The sequence below is a fragment of the Lemur catta genome, chromosome 1 (assembly GCF_020740605.2).
Source record: "Lemur catta isolate mLemCat1 chromosome 1, mLemCat1.pri, whole genome shotgun sequence".
In the NCBI taxonomy this organism is placed as follows: Eukaryota; Metazoa; Chordata; class Mammalia; order Primates; family Lemuridae; genus Lemur; species Lemur catta.
The window spans coordinates 208,284,763-208,300,907 of record NC_059128.1 but is presented as its reverse complement, the minus strand read 5'-3'; the positions used below and the strand labels follow the sequence as shown (position 1 = coordinate 208,300,907).

Here is a 16,145-nt window from a genome sequence, read left to right as displayed (position 1 = left end):
GCACGATAAGTATTTGTGTATCTAAACATAGAAAAGCTACAGTAAAAATATGGGATAAAAGATAAAAAATGGTACACCTGTACAGAGCACTTACCATGAATGGAGTTTGCAGGACTGGAAGTTGCTCTGGGTGAGTCAGTGAGTGGTGAGTGAATGTGAAGACCTAGGACATAGTACACACTACTATAAACTTTATAAACACTGTATACTTAGGCTATAGTATATTTATAAAAAATATTTTTTCTTCAATAATAAATTAACCTTGCCTTACTGTAAGTTTTACTTTAGAAACTTTAATTTTTTTAACTTTTTGACTCTTGTAATAATACTTAGCTTAAAACAGACACGTTATACAGCCGTACAAGAATATTTTCTTTATATCTTTATTCTATAAGTTTTTTTTGTTTTTTTTTTTTAACTTTTTAAACTTTTTTCTTAAAAACTAAGACACACACACATTAGCCCAGGCCCACACAGGGTGGATTATCAATTTCATCGTCTTCCACCTCCACGTCTTGTTCCACTGGAAGGTCTTCAGGGGCAGTAACACACACACGGAGCTGTCACCTCCTATGACAACAATGCCTTCGGGAATACTTCCTGAAAAACCTGCCTGAGGATGTTTAACAGTTAACTTTTTTTTTTTTTTTGGTAAGTAGGAGTACACTCTAACATAACAATAAAAAAATAGTATAGTAAATACATAAACCAGTAACAGTCATTTATTATCATTATCAAGTATTATGTACTGTACATAATGTATGTGCTATACTTTTATAAGGCTGGCAGCACAGTAGGTTTGTTTACGTCAGTATCACCGCAAACACATGAGTAATGCATTGCTCTACAATGACGTTATAATAGGTATGACATCATGAGGCAATAGGAATTTTTCAGCTTCATTATAATCTTACGAGACCACATCATATATGCAGTTCTTTGTTGACCAAACCATTGCTATATGGCACCTATTTTAGATTTTAATGGAAATTTCAAGTAAAGCAAGCTACTGATGGAGATTTATTTTAAATATTTTTTTGTAGCCTGGTATTAAACCAGAAGTAAGAAAAAAGCTTGGGGAAACTGCCGTCAGAGCTGCTAAAGCTGTAAATTATGTTGGAGCAGGTATGTTAAGGTTTGCTTCTAATAGAAGAGTTGAAACAATCATTTATTTTCATTTCAGAAGACAAGAGAAACATAGAGCTTTCAATCAGTGGCTTTTAAGACTTTTTGACCATATCCATGGTAAGAAATACATTTTATATCGAGACCTAATATATACACAAGGGTTTGTATTTATATACATACACATTTGAAAGAATTTGCTAAATATTACTTATTTTAATTATATATGAATTTTGCTATTTTCTATTCTATTTTAAAATAGCCAGGCACAGTGGTGTGCACCTGTAGTCCCTGCTCCTCAGGAGGGTGAGGCAGGAGGATCACTTAAGTCCAGGAGTTCTGGTCTGTAGTGCACTGTGCCAGTCGGGTGTCTGCATTAAGTTTGACTTCAATGTAGTGACCACCTCCTCCCTCTGGAGCAAGGAACCTCTAGGTCAGAAACAGAGAGAAACAAAACTCTCCTGCTGATCAGCAGTGGGATCACTCCTGTAAATAGCCACTGCACTTCAGCCTGGGCAAGTGTAAGACGCTATCTCTAAAAAAATAAATAAGTAAAATAAAATAATGAAAACACTAAGTTGATTTTTTTGCTTATTTTTTAGTTGATAAGCTTTATGTTTTAGAGCGTTTTAAGTTCACAGCAAAACTGAGCAGAAAGTACAGAGTTCCCATATACCCCCTGTCCCCCACCCCCACATACAACCTCTCACACTATAAACATCCCTGCACCAGAGTGGCACATTTCTAACAATTGATGAACCTACACTGACACATCATTATTGCCTAAGTCCATGGTTTACTTTAGGGTTCGCTCTTGGTGTTGAACATTTGTGCGTTTTTGACAAATGTATAATATGTATCCACCATTGTAGTATCATATGGAATTGTTTCACTATCCTAAATATCCTCTGCCTGTTCATTCCTCCCTTTCCTGTAAACCCTGGCAACCACTATTCTTTTTATAGCCTCTATAGGATATCTTGGTGGCTGTGTTTGGATGCTAAGTTTTGGCAATTATAAATAAAGCTACTATAAACATTTTTGTAAAAGTTTTTATATGGCCATAATTTTTCAGTTCATTTAGCTAAATGCCAAGAAGCGTGATTGCTGGATCATATGGTAAGAAAATGTTTAGTTTTGGAAGAAACTACCACACTTTCTTCCAAAGTAGCTGTACCATTTTGCATTTCAGCCAGCAAAGAATGAGGGTTCCTGTGTTCCAAATCCTCACCAGCATTTGGTGTTATCAGTGTTTTGGATTTTGGCAATTTGGTATCTCATTGTTGTTTCAATTTGTACTTCCCTAATGACATGTAATGTTGAACGTATTTTCATGTGTTTACTTGCCATCTGTATATCTCTTTGATGAAGTATCTGTCCAGGTCTTTTGCCTGTTTTTTTAGCCAGGTTGTTTGTGTACTTAATATGCATCAGCAAGGATATTTTTACATGATAGCATCTAGGTCTCAGTCCAAAATAAAGGAGAAATAGACTGAAAGTCTCTAATGCTCACCACTGGGTCTCAGAAAGAAAAGACTTTGGAGGGAATCCGGCTTCCCACAGCACTGGATCCAGCGCCTCTCCTCCCCGGCCGTCAGCCCTGTCGCTTACTCTCACATTCAACGACCTCATTTTCACATGATGTTCAATTCACAAAGCCCATCAAGTGCCTGTCATATATTATTCCATCAAATAGATTAGTGTGTTATTTACGGCGGGCATCACCAATTTATATCATATCTTCATACCTTTTATCTCATACTTGTTTATCTTTTACTGTTTCTTTAGTCCTCTGTAAATAGCCTAGGCCCGTGTCCCTACTTAGCTGGTCAGAAGTTAAGTGATCCAATTCAATGGTCATATTACAAATGAGAGAAATCAGTAGAAGCAGCAGAATTAAGAGTTTCATTTGAATGCCCCTTGGATTTTTTCTTTCTTCTTCATTATTATTGTTTTGACTGATTATAAAACATAACACCATGTACTATAAAAAATGTTTACACAAGTCAAAAATGTGTCAAGCACAAAGTGAATTTCCACCATTATATACAAATATATTTTTATGTGTATAAATATAAATATAGGTATAAATATGAACATATCCATGTAAGTGCAATAATGCTAAACATCCAGTTCTATAATTTTCTTTTCATTTAACAATATATTACAGACATCATTTCATGTCAATAAACAGAACTTCATCCTTTTATTGAACAGCCACTGAGTATTTATTCCATTTGGGGGTATATCATAGTAATTTAAATAATTTCTTATTAGTGGAATGTATCTCATTTCCCATTTTTCACTCTTATTAATTAAGCTTAGATGAATAAACTTATAAATACACCTTTGAATATCTTTCTGATTTTATCTTAAGAACAAATTTCTGGAAAAGAGATCACTTCATCAAAAGGCATGAACATTTTTAATTTTGAGATGTATTAACAATGTGCCTTGTAGAAAAGTTGATCCAACACACCCACATTCTCGAAGCACTACATATGATCAATATTTTTTATCTTTGACAAACTGATAAATAATTATCAGATATAATATTATTCTTTCAGGTGCATTTCTTTGTTAGTAAAATAAAATATTTTTGGATGACTATTTCATTAATATTGTAATGAAATCTAATTTTTAAGGTAAAAATTCTTCACACTATTTTATAGATTGAAACTATCCCTCATTTTATTGGCTTCTATCCACATTTATCACATTTATCGTGATATTAAGAAATCATTCCCATTTTATAGATGAAGCTGAGTCCAAAAAAAGTTAAATAGATGGCTGAAAGAGTAAATAATTGACAAATATCCTTATGCTACGTCTTAAAAACAAATGAATGGAGCATACTCTAGACAGGATGTAGAAAGCAGAAAAAAGCTTTTGGAGATCCAACCCAGCTGAACCAATTCAGAATCTATTAGAGTAGGACTAAGTGGTTACATGAAAAATAAGGTTTTTTGTTTATTTGTTTGTTTGTTTTGAGACAGAGTCTTGTTCTGTTGCCCAGGCTAGAGTGCCGTGGCTTCAGCCTAGCTCACAGCAACCTCAAACTCCTGGGTTCAAGCAATCCTTCTGCCTCAGCCTCCTGAGTAGCTGAGACTACAGGTGTGCGCCAGGATGCCTGGCTACTTTTTCTATTTTTAGTAGAGATGGGGTCTTGCTCTTGCTCAGACTGGTCTCGAACTTCTGAGCTTAAGCAGTCCTCCTGCCTCAGCCTCCCAGGGTGCTAGGATTGCAGGGGTGAGCCACCGTGCCCGGCCCATCCTTTTACTTTAAATCTGTTTCATTATACAGACATTTATGATTATTGTTGATACAGTTTGATTAATATCTACTATATTTGTTACTGTTTTCTATTTGTTCCCCTTGTTCATTGTTCCTATTTTTATCTTCCATACTCTTCCTGCCTTTCCTGGGTTTTTGTTATTGTTTTTGTTTTTTTTTAAGACAAGATATCACTGTATTGCCCAGGCTGGCCATGAACTCCTGGGCCCAAGCAATCCTCCTGCTTCAGCTTCCTGAGTAGCTGGGAATACAGGCATGTACCATGCACTTTCATGGTTTTAATTGACCTTCTTTTATGATTCTGTTTTCTCTCCTTTCTTGGCATGTCATTTACAGTTATACACCACATAATGACATTTTGATCGATAACAGACCACATATATTATGGTGGTCCTACAGGATTATAATGGAGCTGAAAAATTCCTATCACCTCGTGACATTGTAGCCATTGTAATGTCATAGCATAACATATTACCTTTTCTATGTTTAGATATGTTTAGACACACAAATACTTACCATTATGTTATTAAATATAATTGCCTACAGTATTCAGTGCATGCTGTACGGGTTTGAGACCTAGGAACAATAGGCTATAGCACACAGCCTAGGTGTGTAAGAGGCTATATCATCTAGGTTTGTGGAAGTACAGCTTATGATGTTCACACAGTGATGAAATCTCCTAATGACATATTTCTCAGAATATATCCCCATCATTAAGCAATGCATGACTGTATGTTTTCTTTATGGTTTTCTCAATTGTAGCTGTAGAGTTTGCAATATACATTCAGAACTAATCAAAGTCCACTTACCACTTCGCAAGAAGTGCAAGTACCTTGTAATAGCAAAATATCCCTAATTCCTCCATCTTGTCACCTCTATCATTGCTATCATGCATTTCATTCATACATGAGCATATACATGTAAGTGTGCATAATCAAATACATTGTTGCTGTTACTTTTTTGAACAAATTATTATCTGTTAGATCAGTTAGGAATAAGAAAAATAAGAGATTTTACTTTACCTTCACTTATTCCTTCTTCAGTACTCTTCCTTTCTTTATGTAGATCCAGATTCTGACCTCAGTCATTTTCCTTTTCTTTGAAGAACTTCTTTGTTAACATTTCTTACAAGGCAGGTCTTCTAACAACAAATTTCCTCAGTTTTTGTTTGTCTGAGAGAGTATTTATTTCTCTTTCACTTTTTTTTAAATTTTATTTATTTATTTATTTTTGAGACAGAGTCTCACTCCATTGCCCTGAGTAGAGTGCTATGGCATCAGTTTGGCTCACAGGAACCTCAAACTTCTGGGCTCAAGTGATCCTCCTGCCTCAGTCTCCCTTAGTAGCTGGGACTACAGGAGTGCGCCAACACACCCAGCTAATTTTTTCTATTTTTTTTTTTTTTTTTAGTTGCCTGGCTAATTTCTTTCTATTTTTTTTGGTAGAGATGGGGTCTCACTCTTGCTTAGGCTGGTCTCAAACTCCTGGCCTCAAGCAGTCCTCCCACCTCGGGCTCCCAGAGTGCTAGGATTACAGGCATGAGCCACCGCGCCCTGCCTCTCTTCCACTTTTGAAAGATAATTTTGCAAGGTACAGCATTCTAGGTTAGTGAGTTTTTTCTTTCAACACTTTAAGTATTTCTCTCCACTCTCTTCCTGTTTGCATGGTTTCTAAGGAGAAGCTGCACATAATTCTTATCTTTGCTTCTCTGTAGGTAAAGCATTTTTTTCTTCTAGCTTCAGTTAAGATTTTTCTTTATCTTTGATTTTCTGAAATTTCAATGTGATATGCCCAGGGTTTTTTTGTTTGTTTGTTTGTCTTTTGGTGGGGGAGCATTTATCTTCCTTGGTGTTCTCTGAGCTTTCTGGTCTCTGTCATTTGGTTTCTGACAACTTGAGGAAATTCTTAGTCATTATTGCTTCAAATATTTCTTCTGTTCCTTTCTTTCTTCTCCTTCTGATGTTCCCATTATGCACGTGTCATACCTTTTGTAGTTGTCCTGCAGTGCTTGGATATTCTGTTCTGTTTGTTTAAGTCTTTTTTCTCTTTGCTTTTGAGTTTTGCAAGTTTCTGTTTTCATATTCTCAAGTTCAGAGATTCTTTCCTCAGCCATGTCCAGTCTACTAATGAGCCCATCAAAACATGCTTCATATCTATTGCAATATTTTTTAAAACTCTAACATTTCCTTTTGATTTTTTTAGAATTTTCATCTCTCTGCTTACATTATCCATCTATTCTTACATATTATCTTCCTTTTCCATTAAAGCTCTTAGCCTATTAATCACAGTTTATAATATTCCTAGTCTGATAATTCTAACATTCTTGCCATATCTGACTTTGGTTCTGTTGCTTATTAATTCTCTTCAAACTCTGTTTTTTGCCTTTTAGTATGCCTTGTAATTTTTTGTTAAAGGCGGTCATGAGGTACTGGGTAAAAGGAGTTTTGATAAATTGGCCTTTTGTAATGTAGTAAAATGTGGGGAGAGAAGTGTTCTGTAGCCCTATGATCACAGTCTTAGGTCTCAGTCCTTGCTGAGCCTGTGCTCAGACTATGAACTTCACCAGTGCTTGTCCATTTGTTTTTGTTTTGTTCTCCCTCACCGCTTAGGTGGAACAGGATGTCTGGAGGGAGCTGGAATTGCATCTTTCCTTTCCTCCAGTCAGGTTAGGCTCCAATAAAACCCCAATAGTTTAGGCTCTGGTAAAATAATTTCTTGTGAGGACAGACCTGGTTAAGAACAGAGTTTTCTAGTGTATCTCAAAATGGTTTCTTTTCCCTGGAAGCATGAGGAGATTTTTCTCTGATATTCACTGTGAAGACCTGGTGAAGTGTGGTGATTCTCCTGTGACTGGGTCCCCTTGGAGTTTTTAACTGAGTTGTCCACACTGAGCTGCCAGCAATTTGTCAATTGCAGTTCAGTCTTCTGCTCGTGGAATCTCTGTATTTGCCTGTCTTTCCAATTTGGGGGGCAGTAGTTTGCTTTGTGACCTGATTTCTCTGACAAACCTGAGAAGCACTGTTGATTTTTTCAGCATGTTCCACTTTTTACTTGGTAGGATGGAGTATCAACTTCTAAGCTCCTTATATGCCAGATCAGAAACCAAAAGTCTTCACTTAACTTGATTTTAAAATCCACTAATGGATTGTAAGTATAGTTTGAAAAATTTTTTAAGTTATTAATTTATTCACTTTAGGCTAAGTGAAATAAACTCAAACACAAAAGGCTACAAACCATATGATTCCATTTCTATGAAATTCTAGAAAAAACTATCATGACAGAAAGCAAATCAGTGGTTGCCTGGATCCCAGGGTCCCCAAGGAAGGAAATGATTGCAAATGGGAACAGTGGAACTTTTTGGATGATGGAAACTTTGTGGATGTTGGAACCACCACCACAAGCTGCCATTGTGGTGGTGGGTACATGATTGTATTCAATTGCTAAAATCAACACACCTACACCTAAAATGTTTACATTTTATTGTCTAAAATGAAACCTTAATAAAGCAAGGAGAAATTTTGTAGAGCTTAATAGAATGTCAATAACATTAACATAAGGTTTAGTTGCCGAACAGTCCTTCAATGGGTCCCCAGCAAAAGACACTTTAAAGGAAACTTCCAGGAGCCCACAATCAGGAAAAAAATGTTCACTTTTTCTCCACGGAGTTAAAGTGAGATCGGATTCATGGTGTGAGGCTCCCAAGGTCTTAATACTCTGATACAGGAACACATGGTCCAACCTTGTTCTCACTGTTACAGCAGCTGAGACTGATTCATAATTTGAGTTTACCATTTGCTCACAACCCCAAATATACTTTTCCATTGCTAATTTCATGCAGCTCCCTATTTTTGACTGAGACTCATTTGCTGCTACAAAATGTGAGATGTTTTCTTCATGAAATGCAAAATGTTACCATTGAATGAAGACAGCAGTAAAACTAGATGTAATATAGCATACAAGGTTTTGATTTGCTACTGATTATTATATACTATTGAAATGTGACCGTTGTGTTTTATCTTTTAGGAACTGTGGAGTTTATCATGGACTCGAAGGACAATTTCTACTTCATGGAAATGAATACACGACTGCAAGTAGAACATCCTGTTACTGAGATGATCACAGGAACTGACTTGGTGGAGTGGCAGCTTAGGGTGAGCATTTTTTTTCTATTAAAAATAAGTTTTGAGAATAACAGGTGTCATTTTGGACAGGGTTCAATTCATGGTGGCTCTGATGAGGACAGGAAAATGGGAGGTGAAAAGTGAAACTACATTTGATACTATGACTTTATTGGCACTCTAGGGACTCAGATTCCTAATCTGTTACTAACCTCCAGTTCCCCTTAGGCAAGGGGCAGCCAGCAGGCAAGCTGCCATCACTGAGGTTTGCTTGTGACCACATCATCTCAAGGCCAAAGCCTCATGGGCTACCTAAGGCTGCAGCATTCTGGACTATGCATCATTAGATTGTAGCGGATGCCAGCCAAGCTGAAATGGCAGAGCTGGGAATGAAGAGCCAAGCAAATGGTCTAGACCAATAGAATAGTCTGTGGAAAGTGCCTATTTACCAACTGTCGCCAGCCCGCGATAAATGCTTGTTCAGAACAGCCATTCAGACTAAATGTTTAGAAACTTTTAAAGCGTTTTGACGTTGCTGTGACATGTCTACTATATTTTTCAGACATGTCAGTTCATAACTGTTCTTTTACTACGGATAGTGTGAGAAGCACTGGTATAAACCAGAGTTCCACAAAGCATATTTCTTCAAATATTAATAATAATAGCTTAGTCGGTTTTTGTTCTTTAGTGAAAACAGTAGATTTACCCCAGCCTTCTTTTTCTTTGTATAAAAAAAATGTTAAGTAGTATAAATATTCCTGATTTCTGTTGGATTCTTGGTTCTTTATATATCCTGAATCTAAATTGGTTTTTTCCATGGTATGCTGAAGTCTTGATTATTTTGATAATTTCATCTTCTCAGAACTGTGGACAATAATATGATATTCCTTTTGTTGGTTCCTTAGGGATGATCGGTAGTTTTAATTGAGCCAAAAGATTCTTCTGTGCCTCTATAGCCTTGGGAACTAATGAACGTCAGGCATATCAGGCTAATAAGTTAGTGTGAGGAAAAACTGTAGATATGGAAACTTCTGGAAAGAGTGTTTATGTTTCCAGAATTCAAGGAAAAGGAGGATATTTTTTCTGAAGCAGTAAACCAAAAGAGTCTAGATTTTGAAATCATGGAAGATAAAGGATTGAGGCTAGAGAAAGCTTTTAGACATTAGGAAAACCAACAGACATTTATTTCTGAAACTCAAGAAGTCTTAAGAAGGCTCTTTAGAAAGAGAAGCAGGCTTTTATCATCTGGGGAGGGACTCTAGAATTTAGGAAAACTGCTGGACCTGGTTTATAGAGTTTAAGGTACTTTGGAGTCTGGCTTTCAGACAGAGGTAAAACAAGAGGACTCACCATTTGGTAAGGCAAGAGTTCAAGCCTCAGGACCTGCCTCTGGCGTCAAAGGCTTCCAAGAGCCATGGTGCAGTGAGGTCAGCAGCCAGGGTTCAGGCTGCAGATGGTTAGCAGTGTTCGGGGGAAGTTGGTAAAAATGTCCAAGGTTAGAAATTCCAAAGAGTCAATGTCTAAGCTTGACAGAATTCAAATGGCACAGATTTACAAATACCCAAAAGCACAGTTGGGGCCAGTCTCTTCCCAGCTCAGGTAGAAGCCATTCTCAGATGCCCATCTCTATGGATACGGGGGGCGGGGGTGGGGGTGGGGGGCGTGGAGAAGCCATTCTCAGAGAAAAATACACAGGCAAAGACAAGCCAGGTTGAAATGGGGCTGTATAGTTAGAAATAAGATCACATTTTGGAATACAGATACATGGTCATTCTTTTCTTTTTGTATATTAAAATAAATAGAATCTTTATTAAAGCATTAAAGAATATTTTATTATAAAGGGTAAGAATGAAATGATAATAGTTAACGCATACATAGTGCTCACTATGTGCCAGGCACTTTTCTCTGAGGTATGGAGAGCTTAAGAAACTCGCCCAGGTCACAGAGTAAATACAGAGACAAAATGTGAACCCAGGCAATACGGCTGCAGAGTCTGTGGTTTGAAATACCATGCAAAGGCATTCAGCTTAGTTCCTGTTCCCTTTGTTCTTATTTGCCATAGTTCCTGATCTTTCTTATTTACAGATTCAAAGAGATGAGACCTTTGCCTCTGTTTTATGCTTACCTTTGTAGTTCAGTGTCATACTGAGTTACCTAGAGTCTTTTTTCTTGTATCTATGTTGCTTTCTCAGGTTGTCGTTTTCTCATCTTAGAGAAACACCTGAGGAGAGTAAAGAGAGAAAGTGACAGTGCGTCCTCCAATATCCTTTCCCAAGCTATACTAATTGATGCATGATTTCATATATTGGTTCATAATAGCCAAAATAATAATAATTATAGAAATCATAACAATAGTGATTATCTTGTTTATAATCTGGTATCATGCAATACACTTAATCATAAAATTGAAAAACCATCCTGTTCCCCTTTCTGTTTTGCTTTATCACTCACTTGCTTATGAAGATTATTGCAGTATAGAATGCCACATTTTTTCCATGGCTGTGAATGTAGTCCTAACACCAACTAATAATTTATTATAAAAAAATGATTGATTTGGGAATTGACTGCTAATGATTTAAATGAAAACTAAGAATATCTTGCCAGTAAGAAATTTTGGTTTTTATTATATTGTACAAACACTGATTTTTATATTTATAAATTAATCATAAGTTTGCCTGCTTTCTTAAACATTTAAAACCCTAGAAACCTATTGAAACTAATAGATTATTCCCAAACTACATCTGGGTTATTTTGTGTGTGTGTGGTTTGTTTGTTTTGAGACAAGGTCTCACTCTGTCGTCGCCAGCCTGGAGTGCAGTAGCATCATAGCTCACTGCAACCTCAAACTCCTAGACTCAAGCAATCCTCCTGCCTCAGCCTCCCAAATATCTGGGACCATAGACATACACCACCATGCCTAGCTAATTTTTTTTTTATTGTAAAGATAGGGGTCTTGCTATGTTGCTCAGGATGGTCTTGAACTCCTGGCCTCAAGTGATTCTCCCACCTCAGCCTCTCAAAGTGCTGAGATCACAGGTGTGAGCCACCATGCCCAGCCTGCATCTGGTTTTTAATCTATTTTTGTTTTTCCCAATACTCTAGTGGGTGGATAAAATCAGTTTTTATTTGTCTGCATTGCAAAACCCAAATGTACATCTTATGTAGAAAAAAGTAAGACCATCAACTGAGTAAGTCTTGTAGCTGCTGCAATGTGGATTTTCATAAGAAGCACTGTTTTTCTATTACCAGGTTGCAGCAGGAGAGAAGATTCCTTTGAGCCAGGAAGAAATAACTCTGCAAGGCCATGCCTTTGAAGCTAGGATATATGCAGAAGATCCTAACAATAACTTCATGCCAGGGGCTGGACCACTGGTGCATCTCTCTACTCCTCAAGCAGATGATTCCACGAGGATCGAAACTGGAGTTCGGCAAGGTAAAGTGAAAGAAAACAGTAAGTCTCACTCTTTTTAAATTTTTATTGCATTATTATTTTTGGATGGAATCTTATCCCTGAGTCTTATGAAAATGTCTAGCATATTTTAAAATAAAAGATTTAGTTGATTTCTCATTAACCTTTACTTTTTCCTTCTAGAATAGTTATTTTTAAAGAATAACTAGTATTTTAAATAATGCACTCTCGTTTTGAAAGGCAGCAGTACTTGGTCAAACCTAACCAAGAAGTATTTTGTGTGTACTGTTTTGCTTTTTCACTTCACCTAGTTCCAAAAGTGATTTAAGGTGACTGATACCTGCTGTGCTCAAGGCACTCTGTCTTCAAGGAACATAAAGTCAAGTTGGAGAATTAAGATGTAAGCTTACTATAAGCTAAACAATACTAAAAGAAATAAATTACAGTTAAAAAATAACAGTGCAAGAGCTATCATAGTTCAGCATATGAATAATATTTAATAACAATGTATATAACTAACAATTATTTAGTGCTTTCTATGTACAGACACTCTTCTAGGTGATTTTTCTATATGGACTCCTTTAGCCATGAGAATTACCCTATGAGTAGGGATTATTATCACCCCCATTTTCTAGATGAGGAAACTAGAGCACAGAGCAGTTAAGTGACTTGCCCATGGTCACCTTGGAGCCAAGATCTAGACCCAGGCAGTCTGGCTCCAGAGTCCGGGCACTGAGCCACCTCTGTCTACTGCCAGCTTGATTTCAGTTGCTGGAGTAAGTTATACAGGGATGGAATATAGCAGTTCTCAGGACAGAGAGGTTACGTTAGGCTGATATAATCAGGACAGGTTTCTAAGAGGACATGTGCAGTAGATTTACAAAGACAGATTTAACAGCATAATGAAGAATGAAGAAAAGAACTATTAAAGGTGTGTTCAAAGAATAGTATGAAAATTTGTGGCTGGGGAAAAGGATTCAGGAAGGCGAGTAGTTGGAGATGTGGCTGGAGACATAGGTTGAGGACAAATCATATAACGTCTGGAAAGCCAAAATGAGGAATTAGGACTTTTTATTTAACAAAAAGTGGAAGCATTGTGAGAGCTCTGGCAAAGCCACAGCAAGATTTGGTAGTCAGTAAAGTTTTTAACTTCTCATTTTAGCTCTGCTTGCGCCACAGATTCCATCTTTTCTACTGCAAGCATCTGTAATCTTATAGATGAGGGCCCTAGGGTTCGGAGAGGTCAAGTAACCTACCAAAATTGTGAAAAGGTCCTACAACAGTGTTCTTTATAGCATACCACTTCCTTTGGACCGGAACCATTTCTAACCAGCAGGATGTGCTGTGGTTCAGATTCATGTTCTCTAGGACTGTAAGCATCATAGTAATGATAGCTGCCATTTGGTTATCAGTCCTGCCAGGCATGGCACTCTATTGTCACTCCTCTCAACAATCCTGCAGGCTAGAGGAATTGTTATACTTCCTTGGGAATGCTAAGGGCAGGAAGTGAGTATAATGTGAGAGGGTAGAAGGAGTTTGTGTTGACTTCCAAAATGAGAATAGAAAAAGTTCAGAAGAAGATAGGATGGGGAAAGCCAGCCTGTGTGTCTCCATGTTAGAGCCTGGTGCTCTTGGATGGCCATGTCTTCCTTGGACTTTGGATAAGTTTTTAAACCCCTCGGCGCCTCAGTTTCTTCATGAATAAATTAGTGGTAATGATATCTATCATATAGAAGTTTGTGAGGGTTAAGTGAAATGTACACAACAAAATATCTTGCTTGTCCTATTTTATTTCTTTAAATTTTGACTTGGGGAGGTTACTGTGGTTTTTCCCTTTCAGGAGATGAAGTTTCAGTGTATTATGACCCCATGATTGCCAAGCTGGTCGTGTGGGCTGCCAGTCGCCAGATGGCCTTGACAAAACTGCGGTACGGCCTTCGTCAGTACAATGTGAGTGATCCGGGGCCATGTTAACGACCTTGCTGCATTGGGTCAGGACCAAAGGTCAGCCTTCATCCTTGTCAGAGACTTGGTCTTGTCACCTTATTTCCTATTTCCACCGATTGCCCATATGTCACAAACAGAATAATTTCACATGGGGAATTTCCCGTGGGTCAGAATAGGGTTTGAGGACTTCTTGATTTCAGTTACAAAAGAAAGACTACAGAAGTAAAACTGTCCGTGTCAGTGCTGTATTGCGGTGAGATACAACTATGCCTTCTGTACATAAGGCCATCCACTCAAGTGTGGCCTGCAGTCTGGTCATTTTGATACAGTTTGTTATTTTTCTGCAGAATGTTAATTTCCTTGGTGCAGAAAGTTCTATACCACATTGATTTAACTTCATAGAAGATATTCAACTTGTTGTGTGTTTAATAATTTGATCACACCTCTGATCTCTGTGGCTGCAACCACAATGGCCTCCTTGCCATTTTGCATACCCACCCAGCAAGGAGCCATGTGTTCCTGTCCTCTCTTCCAGAACATTCCTTCCCCATATGATCACAGGGCTTGCTCCTGACTGTCTTCAACCCTGCTCACCTCCTCAGAGTCTTTTCCCAGTCCTTATTTAAAATAGTACCCGTTGTTCTTCTCTCTCCCTTTAGCCAGCCTTAGTTTTCTTCATAGCATGTGATATTATATTAGATATTTGTTTATCAATATTGTTACCTGTCTCTCTAGAATGTAAGCTCTGTGAGGGCAGGGACTTCATCTCTTTTGTTCCTCACTTTTGTCCCCAGTTCCTAGATCAGAGCCTGATTCTTAAAAAGTGTTCAGTAAATGGCTGTTAGATGAATGAAGGAATGGATGAATAAGTGAATGAATGAATGACCCCAAGGCTTAAATAGCTGATTTTACTTTTGACCCTGCTTATTGGGTGGATTTGGGTAAGTTTTATACATTTTCTTATTTTTATATCAGTGTATAAAATTTGTATTTTGGTCTTGGAAGGAAGCTTTTTTTTTTTTTTTTTTTTTGAGACAGAGTCTCACTCTGTTGCCCAGGCTAGAGTGACTGCTGTGGCATCAGCCTAGCTCACAGCAACCTCAAACTCCTGGGTTTAAGCGATCCTCCTGCCTCAGCCTCCTGAGTAGCTGGGACTACAGACATGCACCACCATGCCCGGCTAATTTTTTGTATATATATTTTTAGTTGGCCAGATAATTTCTTTCTATTTTTAGTAGAGACGGGAGTCTCACTCTTGCTCAGGCTGATCTCGAACTCCTGACCTCGAGCCATCCACCCGCCTCGGCCTCCCAGAGTGCTAGGATTACAGGCATGAGCCACCACGCCCGGCCGGAAGCTTTTTTGAGGGTATTTAATCGTATCCCATCCCCAGTATAACAACCCTGCCTGCTGTTGCAGTCTTCCTGTTTTGCAGGAGTGTTCTGAATGCCATCTTCAATATCTTGCAAGTGAATTTCACTTGTGTTTCTTAACATTTGCCACTTTCCTAACCTGAGTTAATTAAGTATACCACCTAGGCTTGATCTTGGTAGTAATGCCATTTCCTACATCTTCTTTACCATATAAAAATGTAGTTTTAAATGTTAAGCCCAAACATATGTAGTGATGAATATAGTGATAATGAGGTGATTTTTTATTTTGTTTTGTTTTGTCATGAGAGTTGTCCTAATGTCACATGGTACCTTAGTAGGTTTTTAAATTTTTCCTAAGAGCTGTCCACAGTAGAAAATAGAAAAAAGAGCAGATGTTTTTCTAAATACGTTGTTTCCCTTACTCAGTAGGAACTGGGGCTTTTTTCTCTTCCTAGATTGTTGGGCTGCACACCAACGTTGACTTCTTGCTCAAGCTGTCTGGCCACCCAGAGTTTGAAGCTGGGAATGTGCACACTAATTTCATCCCTCAACACCACAAAGACCTGTTACCCAATTGGAAGCCTGCAGCCAAAGAGGTTTTATGCCAGGCAGCTCTGGGTCTCATCCTCAAGGAGAAAGCTCTGACTGACACTTTCAGACTTCAGACACAAGGTAGAGAATACTTTCCTTCTTCTTCTGCTGGCCAAGTTTTCTGAATCATCATTGAACATGGTTTCCTTTCTTTGGGCCATTCTTGCCTCCCTTTCTTCTGTCAGTGATTGACACCATTCTCTGCAGGTGTGGTTTTTAGTATGCAGGCAAGCTCTTCACATGTCACACATGCACCCATAAACACGATTTAACCTATTAAATGTTGCT

At 37.9% G+C, this 16,145-nt stretch overlaps 1 protein-coding gene across 5 annotated transcripts in view; it reads left to right on the top strand.

Moving 5' to 3' along the window:
* Nucleotides 1-16,145, top strand: part of MCCC1 (methylcrotonyl-CoA carboxylase subunit 1) — a 55,420-nt gene that overhangs the window by 23,284 nt on the left and 15,991 nt on the right. For 3 of the 5 annotated variants that reach the window (XM_045539762.1, XM_045539765.1, XM_045539766.1), the window contains exons 9-13: nucleotides 1,044-1,125; nucleotides 8,443-8,570; nucleotides 11,787-11,988; nucleotides 13,787-13,896; nucleotides 15,722-15,938. In XM_045539762.1, coding sequence (XP_045395718.1) covers nucleotides 1,044-1,125; nucleotides 8,443-8,570; nucleotides 11,787-11,988; nucleotides 13,787-13,896; nucleotides 15,722-15,938 — 739 coding nt within the window. The remainder of the gene's footprint in view (nucleotides 1-1,043; nucleotides 1,126-8,442; nucleotides 8,571-11,786; nucleotides 11,989-13,786; nucleotides 13,897-15,721; nucleotides 15,939-16,145) is intronic. The other 2 variants (XM_045539764.1, XM_045539761.1) reach the window with 1 other exon arrangement.